Source organism: Macaca fascicularis, chromosome 14, assembly GCF_037993035.2.
Source record: "Macaca fascicularis isolate 582-1 chromosome 14, T2T-MFA8v1.1".
Classification (NCBI taxonomy): Eukaryota; Metazoa; Chordata; class Mammalia; order Primates; family Cercopithecidae; genus Macaca; species Macaca fascicularis.
Window position 1 is genome coordinate 11,588,190 of NC_088388.1, and position 14,544 is coordinate 11,602,733.

The 14,544-nt window shown below is 48.2% G+C and overlaps 1 protein-coding gene across 2 annotated transcripts in view; it reads left to right on the forward strand.

The window, feature by feature from the left end:
* AHNAK (AHNAK nucleoprotein) overlaps positions 1–14,544 on the forward strand; it is a 113,453-nt gene that overhangs the window by 76,161 nt on the left and 22,748 nt on the right. Inside the window, exon 6 of one of the 2 annotated variants that reach the window (XM_045370511.2) lies at positions 1,102–1,136. The exons of the other annotated variant lie outside the window; for it this stretch is intronic. Coding sequence (XP_045226446.1) covers positions 1,102–1,121 — 20 coding nt within the window. The 3' untranslated portion in view covers positions 1,122–1,136. Of the gene's footprint in view, positions 1–1,101; positions 1,137–14,544 lie in introns of those variants that run through there. 2 annotated transcript variants of the gene reach the window in all.

Consider the following 14,544-nt stretch of genomic DNA (forward strand, 5'->3'; position numbering starts at 1 on the left):
GCATTCCAGCTCCCTGAACCACGTGACCACCCGTCTCCGTGCTACCACAGGCACCCAGTCCTCATCTCCTGGTCCCCACCGTGCCCCACCCCGTGTTCCTCAATGTCTGATTCGTACTGGGGTGCTCCCTGGCTTTTGTACCTTCTTTCTCCCCTGGGGCAGTGGTTCTCAACCAGGGGCGATATCCCTCCCGGGGAACATTTGGCACTGTCTGGACACAGTTTTGGTTGTCACAACTAGGGGGGCTTCTGCTAGCATCCAGTAAGTGCCTTCTGCCCACTGTATTCCAGTGGAAGCCCCCCTAGTTGCCTCAACATCCTGCGACATACAGGACAGCCTCCCACAGCAAAGAATCCTTTGGCCCAAAATGCCAAGGGCGCCACTGTTGAGAAACTCTGCTCCAGGGTAACTTGGACTGTGTTTGCAGTCAGAAAAGACTCCTCCTTGGCCGGGCGCGGTGGCTCAAGCCTGTAATCCCAGCACTTTGGGAGGCTGAGACGGGCGGATCACGAGGTCAGGAGATCAAGACCATCCTGGCTAACACGGTGAAACCCCGTCTCTACTAAAAATACAAAAAAAACTAGCCGGGCGAGGTGGCGGGCGCCTGTAGTCCCAGCTACTCGGGAGGCTGAGGCAGGAGAATGGCGTAAACCCAGGAGGCGGAGCTTGCAGTGAGCTGAGATCTGGCCACTGCACTCCAGCCTGGGCGACAGAGCGAGACTCCGCCTCAAAAAAAAAAAAAAAAAAAAAAAAAAAAAAAAAAAAAAAGACTCCTCCGAGGTCTGCCACCTCCCCATGGGCCATCATCCCTGCAGCTGGCTGCAGGAGGCTGAAGCTCTTGCCTGACCAAAGTGTCTCCCCAGATCCTTCTTTTGTTTCAGTGTAAACAAAATCTCAAGTTCTTTCAGCTTGCAGGGGTTGACCCCAGGTGGATGAGGCATCTGAGTTGCCCAGCAGGAACGGTCAGGTCTCAGGGGACTGGAACAGGCCCAGCATCTTGTATTATTTAGTTCTTCTATTGAAGTTCGGCAGCTGGGTAAGCACTGAATTATTGTGAACAATGTGGCTGTTTAGAAGTTTTGTTTTTTTTTCCCCTGAAAGAAAAAAGAGGTGAGAGATGAAGGTTGGCGGGAGATGATGATCTGGTGGGAGCCATCCTGGAAATTGATGTTGCCCACCTGGGATGACCACTGTCGGACTCTTCAATCAGCACGCAAGTCTCACTCTGTGGTCATGATGGGTTTTAAACCTCTCAACTTTTGTGTGTGTTTTTTTTTTTTTTGAGACAGAGTCTCTCACTGTTGCCCAGGCTGGAGTACAGTGGCGCGATCTCAGCTCACTGCAACCTCCGCCTCCTGGGTTCAAGCAACTCTCCTGCCTCAGCCTCCCAAGTAGCTGGGACTGTAGGCACCACGCCCGGCTAATTTTTTTTTTTTTTGAGACGGAGTCTTGCTCTGTCACCCAGGCTGGAGTGCAGTGGCACAATCTCAGCTCACTGCAACCTCCACCTCCGGGGTTCAAGCGATTCTCCTGCCTCAATCTCCTGAGTAGCTGGGATTACAGGCACACGCTACCACGCCCGGCTAATTTTTGTATTTTTTAGTAGAGTCGGGGTTTCACCATGTTGGTCAGGCTGGTCTTGAACTCCTGACCTTGTGATCTGCCTACCTCAGCCTCCCAAAATGCTGGGATTACAGGCGTGAGCCACCGCACCCAGCCACGCCTGGCTAATTTTTGTATTTTTAGTAGAGATGGGGTTTCACAATGTTGGCCAGGATGGTCTTGATCTCTTGACTTCGTGATCTGCCCACCTTGGCCTCCCAAAGTGCTGGGATTACAGGCGTGAGCCACCGGCGCCCAGCCAATTTTTGTGGTTTTGATAGCTAGGGGCCAGAGCTCTAGTTACAAGAGTTATTCTCTAAACCCTATGAGGTTTTTCATGTGATGTTTGGTTTATGATTGAGTGTAGACACGTGGATGAACTGTGCTTTTTGTTTTTCCTATCTTGTCCACTTTGTGAACTCAATCAGTTTCACAGGTCACCTTCTCTGTTTCTGGCACCTCTCCCCCTGGTGGAATTACCTGTTGCTGTATCTGGTCAAAAGACAAAAATATGTAGACCCCATGCAGTGGCTCACACCTACAATCCCAGAACTTTGGGAAGTTGAGGTGGGCGGATCACGTGAGGCCAGGAGTTTGAGACCAGCCTGGCCAACACAGTGAAACCCCGTCTCTACTAAAAATACAAAAAAATGGCTGGGCGCGGTGGCTCATGTGTGTAATCTCAGCACTTTGGGAGGCCGAGGCGCGCGGATCACGAGGTCAGGAGATCAAGACCATCCTGGCTAACACGGTGAAACCCCGTCTCTACTAAAAATACAAATAATTAGCCGGGCGTGATTGCAGGCGCCTGTACTCCAGCTACTCGGTAGGCTGAGGTAGGAGAATGGCCTGAACCCAGTAGGCGGAACTTGCAGTGAGCCGAGATCGCACCACTGTACTCCAGCCTGGGCGACAGAGTGAGACTCCATCTCAAAAAAAAAAAAAAATTATCTGGGTATGGTGGCAAACGCCTGTAGTTCTAGCTACTAGGGAGGCTGAGGCACCACAATTGCTTGAACCTGGGAGGCGGAGGTTACAGTGAGCCGAGATTGCACAACTGCACTCCAGCCTGGGTGATGGAGTGAGACTCCAAATTACAACATGTTCAGTTAGTTAAAGATCCTAATGGGGGCCGGGCACAGTGGCTCACGCCTGTAATCCCAGCACTTTGGGAGGCTGAGGCAGGTGGATCACTTGAGGACAGGAGTTCAAGACCAGCCTGGCCAACATGGTGAAACATCCTCTCTACTAAAAATACAAAAATTAGCTTGGTGTGGTGGCATGCACCTGTAGTCCCAGGTACTCTGGAGGCTGAGGCAGTAGGATCTTTTGAACCCGGCAGGCAGAGTTTGCAGTGAGCCAAGATCACGCCACTGCACTCCAGCCTGGGCAATAGAACGAGACTCCGACTCAAAAAAAAAAAGGAAGATCCCAATTGGGCCAGGCCATGTGGCTCACACCAAGCTAGGAGGCAGAGGTGGGAGGATCGCTCGAGACCTGCCTGGGCAATATAGTGAGACCTCATTCTCCACACACAAAAAAGAGAACAAACCAATTGGCTTTTATTTGCAGTTCTGGAATCATGCAATGCCTTATTCTACGAAATGAAATGAATGTTCCAAGGAGCTGAGCAGAGGAGATTAGCTTTAAAGACAGAAAAGAGCTGAGGAAAGCGGAAACAGAGAACAAAAAGCAGACGGGTCGCCTCAGAGTTACTTTCCTTATAAAGGGTCTTATAAAGGGTTTAATTTTTTTTTGTTTTAAACTAGAGCTGGGGTCTCACTCTGTGGCCCAGGCTGGTGTGCGGTGACTCTTGACAGGCGCAGGCTCCCTCCTGACCAGCATGGGGAGTTTGACCTCATTGAAAAGGCTAAAGCAGGGACACGTCCTTATGATGCTGGCTAAAGCTGGCCTTTTTGAGGATTCGGCTGTTATCGCTGTTTCTCCTGATTTCTCGGAAGGTCAGATGAACAGTTTTGGCTTGGTGGTGTGGAACTTGAGCATGAATAGTTCCATTTTGGTTTGGTCTGTTGGGCCTAGGGCAGGAGCTCAGTCTAAACCAATGGCCTGCTATAATTTTATTTAGCAACCTATACACACATGCCCATACATTATGCACCCCAACCCTAGCTCTTACTATAGTCTGTCCCTGTGAATAAAACCCATATATATATATATATATATATGTTTTTTTTCTTTTTTCTTTTTTTTGGGAGATAGAGTCTCGCTTTGTCACCCAGGCTGGAGTGCAATGGGGCCATCTCAGCTCACTGCAACCTCCGCCTCCCAGGTTCAAGTGATTCTCCTGCCTCAGCCTCCTAAGTAGCTAGGACTACAGGTGTGTGCCACCACACCTGGCTAATTTTTTGTATTTTAGTAGAGACGAGGTCTCACTATGTTGCCTAGGCAGTCTCAAACTCCTGACCTCAAGTGATACGCCAGCCTCAGCCTCCCGAAATGCTAGGATTGCAGGCATGAGCCACTGCGCCCGGCTAAATCACTATGTAATTAATATAACTAATATCATCATCCCTCAATGGAAGAAGATTCTAAAGGACCGGGACCTTGTATTGTTTACTCATCTTTGAGCCCTTGACCCCGGCACTGTGTCTGAACTGAGATAAGGCTTCAGGAAGTACTTTGAGAGCTGAACCAAACTTCAAAGAAGTGAACGATATGCAGCCGTTTGTCTGGGAAAATGACATTTTGGGCCACTGAATATATACTGAAGAAACGTGTTGCTGAAAGTTGAAAGTTTTAGTAGGGTGTTGGGGACTGCGTGAGAGTGTCCCTCTCTTTTTTCCAAACCAATCACAGCTAAGATGATTTCCTCGGTGTCAAAAGGCTTGACTGTTTCAAGAGGCGTTTTGTTGTTGTTGTTTGAGACGGAGTGTCACTCTGTTGCCCAGGCTGGAGGGCAGTGGTGCAATCTTGGCTCACTGCAACTTCCACCTCCTGGGTTCAAGCAATTCTCCTGCCTCAGTCTCCCGAGTAGTGGGGATTACAGGCGCGTGCCATCATGCCCGGCTAATGTTTCTATTTTCAATAGAGATGGGATTTCCCTGTGTTGACCAGGCTGGTCTCAAACTCCTGACCTCAGGTGATCTGCCTGCCTTGGCCTCCCAAAGTGCTGAGATTAAAGGCGTGAGCCACTGCGCCCAGCCTCAAGAGGGATTTTTGGAATGCTAGGCAAGGTAGAGACTACGGACACCAAGAATTTAAGGCATTTATAGGGTCTACTTTCTAATGTGATCACTGCAAAAGTTTGAATTGTAGAATTTGTTTTCTTTTAAAGAAGTACAATTATATTACTTTCAAGGATATACAATTTTTTAAGTTTTTTTGTTTTATTTTGTTTTAGACAGGATCTCACTTTGTCACCCACACTGGAGTGCAGTGTCATGAACATGGTTTACTACAGCCTCTGCCTCCTGGGCTCAAGTGATCCTCCCACCTCAACCCCCCAAGTAGCTGGGACTACAGGCATGCGCCTCCATGCCTGGCTAAGTTTTTAATATAATTTAAATGTATTGAAATAAGCTGCAAGGAATGATCTAGGCTTTGCATAACCAAGTAAACCAGGTCCTTTAAAAGAGATACTTAGGGATCATAAAGAGTATACAAATAATTAGTAGGTATGTTGTTTGTAAACAGTTCTACATAGTTAAAATGCTTCCTTATCTTAGTTATGTTGTTAATTTGCATTGTAGCCTATGTTTAAACGATCACAAATTCTCTATCAGGGGAATGTTTGCATTAATAAGGTTTTACTTCACTGGTCTAACAAATATTCACTGGGTGTCTATCATATCCCAGGCCTGGGAGATAGCAGTGATTAAGTGACTAAGTTCTTGTGTTCCTGAAATAAACTAGTGAGGCAAGATGCGATGATGGCTGGCAGAAGAAACCGCTTGAATGCACAGCTGATGGAAATTGCTGATAAATTAGATATGTAGGGGGCGGGGTGAGAGACAAATCAAGGATGACTTCTAAGTTGTTGGACTTAACAGCTATAGCTGAATGGCCTTGTCATTTACTGAGTTGGGAGAAATGAGAAGAGGGTCTGGTTAAAAAAAAAAAAAAAAAAATCAAAACTTAACTTTTGGATCCGTTAAGTTTGGGATCCTTAACAGACAACCAAGAAGAGAGGCCAAGTGTGTAGCTGGCTATATACAACTCTGGTGTTCAGGGGAGCAGTACAGCAAATTTTTTTTTTTGAGACAGAGTCTTGCTCTGTTGCCCAGGCTGGAGTGCGGTGGTGTGATCTCAGTTCACTGCAACCTCCACCTCGCGGGTTCAAGAGATTCTCCTGCCTCAGCCTCCTGACTAGCTGGAACTACAGGTGTGTGCCACCATGCTCAGCTAATTTTTGTATTTTTAGTAGAGATGGGGTTTCACCATGTTGGGAAGGCTGGTCTCGAACTCCTGGCCTTGAGTGATCTGCTCGCCTCAGCCTCCCAAAGTGCTGGGTTACAGGTGTGAGCCACTGCACCCGGCCCAGGCTAGAGATATAAATTGGGGGTTGTATTAGTTTCTTACGGTTGCTATAATTACCACAAACTGAGTGGCTTAAAACAACAGGCACTTATTGTTCTGAAGGCTATTGTCTTGCAGTTCTGGGGGATAGAAGCCCAAAATTACAGTGCTGGCAGGGTCATGTTCCCTCTGAAGGTTCTAGGGAAGAATCCTCCTTTGCCTCTTTCTAGCTGCTGGTGCTCAGAATCCTTGGTGTTTCTTGGCTTAGAGCAGCATAACTGCAATTTCTGCCCCCATCTCCATGTGGCCGTCTTGGTCTGTGTCTCTGTGTTTCCTCTTATAAGGACACCAGTCATTAGATCAGGGCTCACTCTAATTCAGTATGACCTCATGGTAAAATTTGATCACATCTGCAAAGACCCTGTTTCCAAATAAAATTCCATTCACAGGTACTGGGGGTTAGGACTTGAGCATATCTTTCGAGAAGGGACAGAACTCTCTCCACTGCAAGGGCCATCAGTGTGTAGGTGATATTTACAGCCAAGAGACTGCCTGGCCCCAACCAGGAGAGCATGGAGTAAGAACAGAGAGGACCAAGGGCTGGGGCTGGGCGCAGTGGCTCACCCCTGTAATCCCAGCACTTTGGGAGGCTGAGGCGGGCGGATCACGAGGTCAGGAGATTGAGACCATCCTGGCCAACATGGTGAAACCCCGTTTCTACTGAAAATTAAAAAAAAAAAAAAAGAAAAAAAAATTAGCTGGGCATGGTGGCAGGCGCCTGTAATTCCAGCTACTCGGGAGACTGAGGCAGGAGAATTGATTGAACCTGGGAGGTGGAGGTTGCAGTGAGCCGAGATTGCACCATTGCACTCCAGCCTGGGGGCTAGAGCAAGACTGTCTCCCAAAAAAACCAAAACCAAAACAAAACCCAAAACAAACAACAAAACAAACAAAAAAACAACCAAAACCAAAAACCCAGCAAGTTCCATACCCCAGGAACCCCCTCAGTTCCAGGCACACCAAGACAGTTGGTCACCCTATCAGCAGGTTAGGCCTGACAGCATGCACAGTTGGATGTAGGGAAATGGAAGTGTTGATGGAGGGAAGATGAGTTAGCTCTTGATCATGGCTTAATTTTTCTTGGTGCACGAGGCAAGATCATGAACCGAAAGCAAGATGACAGGGAGGCTGGAGGCTGGAGGCTGGAGGACGGAGGAGAGGAATGGAGTATTCATCTTGAAAAAAGAACAGGCAAACTTGCTAAGAAATGCAGCAGCATTTCCAGGCAGTGCTGGGTGGCAACTTGAGATATGTGGTCACAAATTTAAAGCAACTCCAGTTTGCATGAGTGTGGGGTGTGTACTCTCTGCAAAGAGCCAAACTGCTAACATCCTGTTATAATTAACTTATTGGAAGAGAAGACGCTGTTTGTTGTCTTGGAATATGTTTAAAATGGATACATTGTTAGAAACACATTCCTGGTCTGAGGGACTGGGAGATGGAGATAGCAGAAGCCAACTCTTTCTTTTTTTTTTTTTGAGACTGAGTCTGGCTCTGTAGCCTCGACTGGAGTGCAGGGACGGACGCAATCTCGCCTCACTGCAACCTCTGCTTCCTGGCTTCAAGTGAGTCTCCTGCCTCAGCCTCCCGAGTAGCTGGGATTACAGGCATGTGCTACCACGCCCAGCTAATTTTTGTATTTTTAGTAGAGACGGGGTTTCTGCATGTTGGCCAGGCTGGTCTTGAACTCCTGACCTCAGGTGAGGCCTGCCTCAGCCTCCCAGAGTGCTGGGATCATAGGCGTGAACCACCACCTGAAGCCAACTCTTCTGAAACTAAATTAACAAAACTCCTCCATCCTCAATGATTTCTTCTCCTACGGGCTATTAACAATGACACCAGACCAGTCACATTGTCGAAACCCTTTGTAACCAGATAATCAACTTTTACTCTTTCTGCCCATTCGCTGGGTGGATTTTAGATAACTGATCATTAAGATTAGGTGATTCAAGAAGTAGCAACGTGTGTGGATTTAGCGTTAGAGGATCTGGATTAGGTTATCTCTCTACCGTTTATCAACCAGGTGCCCTTACAAAGCTCATCTAACCTGTAAAACTTGGTTTCGTCGTAAAAATGTGGCTAAAACCACCTGTGCTTGGCTGCTTTGAGGGTGTAAGGACTTCCTAAAATATGTAAATCAAGTGTGCTGTGGCAAAGGAACGTTGCCTTTTGCTATAATTATCCGCAGCCTAGTTCTGGGACTGTCTTCAGTAGTTTCCAGTTCTGTAGCTTTCACAAATAGAGACAGAAAACTGCTGATCCATTGGGTGTGGCCGCTGAGCTCTGAATAACTGTCAGTGCTATAGAGGGCTGAGGCGTGACCAGAGAGTTGAGATGAGATGGGAGGGCGGAGGTTGGGTGGGGGAGGCCCAGCGCGTGGAGGGTGGGGGTTGGGGTGGGGGACTGTGGTGAGAGAGGGAAAGCAAGATGCTGAAAAGAGGAGTTCCAGGTGCCAGCAGGCTCTAGGGTGCCACCTTAAAAATGGGATTGTTGAAATAATGTGCCTTGTGCTGTATTTTAGAATGCAGAGGCCAAGAGGCCATTTTAGAAAGACTTCTATTTAAAAGTTTAAATGCCCATCTCATAAAGGTTTCACCTTCAGCTATTCAGGAAATTCTTCCCTATAAAATGACTCATTTATTCCCCACGGATTCCACATGGCCATGGTATTTTTTTCCTGGGCCAACCACAAAGACATCAGTTCCTGGAAGATTATTCCCATTTCACCGTGAACTATCCTGTGGAAGGTTTTTTTTTTTTTTTTCCTGAGATGTTGTTTTGCTCTGTCTCCCAGGCTGGAGTGCAGTGGCGCCATCTCGGCTCACCGCAACCTCCGCCTCCGGGGTTCAAGTGATTCTCCTGCCTCAGCCTCCCGAGTAGCTGGGATTACAGGCATACACCATGCCCAGCTAATCTTTGTATTTTTAATAGAGATGGGGTTTCAGTATGTTGGCCAGGCTGGTTATGGAGGCAGTATTTTTGAGTTCTCAATTACGGAGAATTTAAAATCCTTTTTAGGAATTAATTCTAAAATCCTAAGGCTTGGCCCTTCTCTAACTATTGACTCTGACAAATGGAAATGTTTTATGATCTCCAGATTGATTAAATTTAGATTTCTTCTTAATTTACATAAAAAGGCAACTTGGGCCACGCGCAGTGGCTCACGCCTGTGATCCCAGCACTTTGGGAAGCTGAGGTGGGCAGATCACGAGGTCAAGAGATCGAGACCTCCTGGCCAACATGGTGAAACCACATCTCTACTAAAAATACAAAAATTAGCTGGGCGTGGTGGCGCACGCCTGTCATCCCAGCTATTCTGGAGGCTGAAGCAAGAGAATCACTTGAACCTGGGAGACGGAGGTTGCAGTGAGCCGAGATGGTGCCATTGCACTCCAGCCTGGCAACAGGGTGAGACTCCGTCTCAAAAAAAAAAGGCAACTTGGCCGGGCGCGGTGGCTCATGCCTGTAATCCCAACACTTTGGGAGGCCAAGGTGGGCGGATCACGAGGTCAGGAGATCGATACCATCCTGGCTAACACTGTGAAACTCTGTCTCTACTAAAAAAATAAAATAAAATAAAATAAAATTAGCCAGGCATGGTAGCGGGTGCCTGTAGTCGCAACTGCTTGGGAGGCTGAGGCAGGAGAATGGTGTGAACCCAGGAGGCAGAGCTTGCAGTGAGCCGAGATTGCGCCGCTGCACTCCAGCCTGGGCCACAGAGCGAGACTCTGTCTCAAAAAAGAAAAAAAAAACGCAACTTGAAGTCCCACTCTACCACATGATAGCCACTTCGTCTCCAGGATACCTGAGACCACTTTATCTCTAGGTCCCAGGGGACTTTTGTCCTTTTTTCCTGGATCTCAGCAGCTGATTCCACCATCCTTATCCGTCTGCTTTCCAAAACTCGGGGCTTGCTCTCCTTCTCTTCTGTCACAATCTGCTCAAGAAAGGTATTTTTCTCCCTTTAATCATTTTTGTAAAGATACCGCAAAATTAAACATTTTAATCAATTATTTCATACAACTCAAAAGCTGTTTTAAAGTAAAAAGTGAAGGTCACCCCAGCCGCTCCCTGCTACTGTAAAGTCACTCCTGCTGGGCCTGGTGTCCACACTGCCTCTTGGAGAGCTCTCCCAGGCTGAAGGCTTCCAGTTTTGTCTGTGGATCAGGGTCTCCAGTCCATCTCCTGGTGTTCTCGTCCTCCCTTTCTCTGGACATGGTCATGAAAGTCTCTCATTTCAGATGCAGCATGTCTCCAGATATGGTTTTTGTTTGTTTATTTTTGAGACACAGTTTCGCTCTGTCACCCAGGCTGGAGTGCAGTGGTGTGATCTTGGCTCACTGCAACCTCCGCCTCCCCAGTTCAAGCAAGTCTCGTGCCTCAGCCTCCTGAGTAGCTGGGATTACAGGCTCGTGCAACCACACCCGGCCATTTTCTTTTTTTTTTTTTTGAGATGGAGTTTCACTCTTGTTGCCCAGGCTGGAGTGCAATGGCGTGATCTCGGCTCACCACTACCTCCGCCTCCTGGGTTCAAGCGATTCTCCTGCCTCAGCCTCCCGAATAGCTATGCCCAGCTAATTTTTGTATTATTAGTAGAGATAAGGTTTCACCATGTTGACTAGGTTGGCCTTGAACTCCTGACCTCAGGTGATCCACCCACCTCAGCCTCCCAAAGTGCTGGGATTACAGGTGTGAGCCACCACGTCTGGCCAAGAGTTGTTGGTGGTACACACGTCTAAAGCCACTGTGGACAGACCCTAAATGACCTGTAAGAGGGGTTTCCTGTATGTCGTCTTGGGAAAGATATTTGACCTCTGTGTGTCTTGGTTTCTTCATCCGTGACATGCAGGAGATTAGGGGACCATGATCCCTTAAGGCTCTTTTGTTTTGACCATTCTATGTATCTAACCTCTTTCTCAATGAATATTCTGGGCTTTTTCCGGCTCCTGTCATTTTCTGCTCAGCAGAAGGGCTTGTGTGGAGGTGTGGAGGTCATTCATCTCTGGGCGGGCTGGCTGGCTGTGTGCCTCTTCATCACTGGGCCCTTCTGAACTTTCATTTTCTCTCCTGAGAAATGAGGGGCCAGGGCTGTGTGAGCTCCAGGAGAGTGTCTGGTCGTGACATCCCATGATTTTCATGACTTCCTCCTCCCCAGGGGTGACCCCCTGATGCTGAAGGAACAGTGAGCTCAGGGTAAGTGATGGCTGCTTTCAGTGTAGACTGAAGGTTTTGGGCAGGGGACAGGCTGGAGAAGCAGGATCCATTTCCAGTGCCCTGAGTCAGTTCCCTGTGGTCTGACTTTATTTTTTCATGTGAAGTGTTGTGAAATCTCAAAATATCACCCATGTCCACATTCAACTGTGAGTGCATTTGTGGTGCATTTCAACACCAAGCATGAGTGCTCTGAGGACCCTCTTACCTGTGAGCTTGGGAACCCCTGCTCCTTGCCCTTGTGTGGGTAGTTTGGAGAGGTGCTGGGGTGACCAGCCATCCCATTTTGCCCTGGACTGTCCTGCTTTTAGCACCCTGAGAGGCTCATCCCAGGAAACTCCTTAGTCCAAACCAGGACAGGTGGCACCCTACCTAGTTCCATATCAGGGCCTGGCCAGCTTCCTTAGTGGGACAGGCCACGGTTAAACATAGAAGCCAGCAGAGCAATGGACTTTGAAATAGCTGGGGTATTTGGGGCAAATTCCTAGGTCCCGCCCTAGAGCGTCTGCTTCAGTAAATCTGGAGCAGGGACCAGGAATTCACGTTTAATAAGCCCTCCAGGTGAATCTGGTGCAGGTGGTTCAGGTCCTACACCTTGAGGAAACAGAACCAGCTCCTGTCTTTGGGGCGGTGGAGGAAACAGAGCTGGCTCCTGTCTCAAGACGTTTATAACACAGGCAGAAGAAGCCAGGTAGGGAACTAATTAACCCTGATACACACAGTGAAATGAGAGCTATAACGAGTACTGGCCATTTTTTCTGCCCTCCTCCCACCCTCCAAAGTAATTTAGTACTTACAAAGCTTGGCTTTGTTGATTATAAGGGGTGACTTGGCATTTTCCAGCAGAGGACTTGCAGGGAGGGTGAATTAGTTGCAGAAAGTGACTGTCCACTCCAGCTTACACCAGACTCTCCCGTCTTAGAACCATGGTGCGCTCTGTACTGTACCATGTGGCCCCTCTGGTGAGGGGATCAGGAGGGACCGTCCCTAAGGCCTACTGAAGCTCTGACCTTCTGACAGGGGGGTGAAGGAGTGGTCCTGTTCTTATTCTTGGTGGACAGCTATCAGTTCTGTTGCTTATGAACTAAGTCTTTTCTTTCTTTTAAAAAAAATTTCAAGTTTTCAGGCTCGGCGTGTAATCCCAGCACTTTGGGAGGCCAAGACAGGTGGATCACGAGGTCAGGAGTTCGAGACCAGCATGGCCAACATGGTGAAACCCTGTCTCTACTAAAAATACAGAAAAATTAGCCGGGCATGTTGGCGGGCACCTATAATCCCAGCTACTTGGGAGGCTGAGTCAAGAGAATTGCTGGAAACTGAGAAGTGGAAGTTGCAGTGAGCCAAGATCGCACCACTGCACTCCAGCCTGGGCGACGAGAGTGAGACTCCACCTCAAAAAAAAAAAAAAAAAAAAAACTATCTATCTATCTATCTGTCTATCTATCTATCTATCTATCTATCTATCTATCTATATATCTCTCTCTATATATATCTCAGCTTTTCTTTTAGATACAGGGGTACATGTGTAGGATTGTCACATGGGGATATTGGACCCAGGTGGTGAACATAGTACCCAGTAGGTAGTTTTCAGCCCATGTCGCCGTTCCTCCCTCCTCTCTCTGGCGGTCGCAGTATCTCTTGTTCCCATGTTTATGTCTATGTGTGCTCAGCGTTTAGCTCCCACTTATAAGTGAGAACATGCGGTATTTGGCTTTCTGTTTTCATGTTAATTTGCTGAACTAAGGCTATTCGTTCCTTTTTTTTTTTTTTTTTTTTTTTTGAGATGGAGTCTTGCTCTGTCACCCAGGCTGGAGTGCTGTGGCTTGATCTTGGCTCACTGCAACCTCCACCTCTGGGTTCAAGCTATTCCCCTGCCCAGCCTCCCGAGTAGCTGGGATTACAGGCTTGTGGCACCGTGCCCAGCTAATTTTTGTATTTTGTTTTGGCTTCTTTTTTTTTTTTTTTTTGAAACAGAGTCTCAGTCTGTCGCCCAGGCTGGAGTGCAGTGGCAACATCTCGACTCACTTCAACTTCCACCTCCCGGGTTCAAGCGATTCTCCTGCCTCAGCCTCCCGAGTAGCTGGGATTACAGGTGCATGCCACCACGCCTGGCTAATTTTTTTGTACTTTTTTTTTTTGAGACAGAGTCTTGCTCTGTCGCCTAGGCTGGAGTGCAGTGGCACGATCTCAGCTCACTGCAAGCTCCGCCTCCTGGGTTTACGCCATTCTCCTGCCTCAGCCTCCTGAGTAGCTGGGACTACAGGCCCCCGCCACCTCGCCAGGCTTGTTTTTTGTATTTTTTAGTAGAGACGGGGTTTCACCGTGTTAGCCAGGATGGTATTGATCTCTTGACCTCGTGATCCGCCCGTCTCGGCCTCCCAAAGTGCTGGGATTACAGGCGTGAGCCACCGCGCCCGGCCAATTTTTTTGTACTTTTAGTAGAGATGGGGTTTTACAGTGTTAGCTAGGATAGTCTCGATCTCCTGACCTTGTGATCTGCCTGCCTTGGCCTCCCAAAGTGCTGGGATTACACTGTGCCCAGCATACTTTTTGTATTTTTAGCAGATGGCTTTCTTTTGTATATTCAGTAGAAGGTTTCGCCATGTTGACTAGGCTGGTCTTGAACTCCTGACCTCAGGTGATCCTCCTACCTCAGCTTCCCAAAGTGCTGGGATCACAGGCGTGAGCCACCGTGCCGGCCTGAACTAAGCCTTTTCTAAGGTGAATCAATGAGTTAGAGTCCTTAGGGCACTTCATTACTGGGATGATTTGAAGCGTTCCTGAGGTCAGGTGACTCCAGGTAAAGGGCTTGCTTGTTCCCTGGGCTCATTCCTGCTGACAAAGGACAAAGAGCTGGAGGCATCCCTAGGAGAGGAAAGGAAAGGAATGATGACTATCTGAACCACCTGCTCCAGACTCAGCTATAGGTGGTGGCAGGGGTGGGGCTTATAAATGTGAATTCCTAGTCTCTGAACCAGATCTACTAAACGACCTACAGGCCTTCAGAGGAGGCAGGGCTCTGCTGTGGGACATGAAGTTGATGGGCTCGTGGGGTGACATGCCACCACAGAGGTTCTAGGGAGACCAGTCTCGAATGGCAGCCTGTAACTATGGGGCCGAGCCTCACACCTGGCCAGGGAGTGTCCATCAGGGTCAAGCTGGTCTGAGAGTCAACCCAGTCAACTGGGTTGAAAT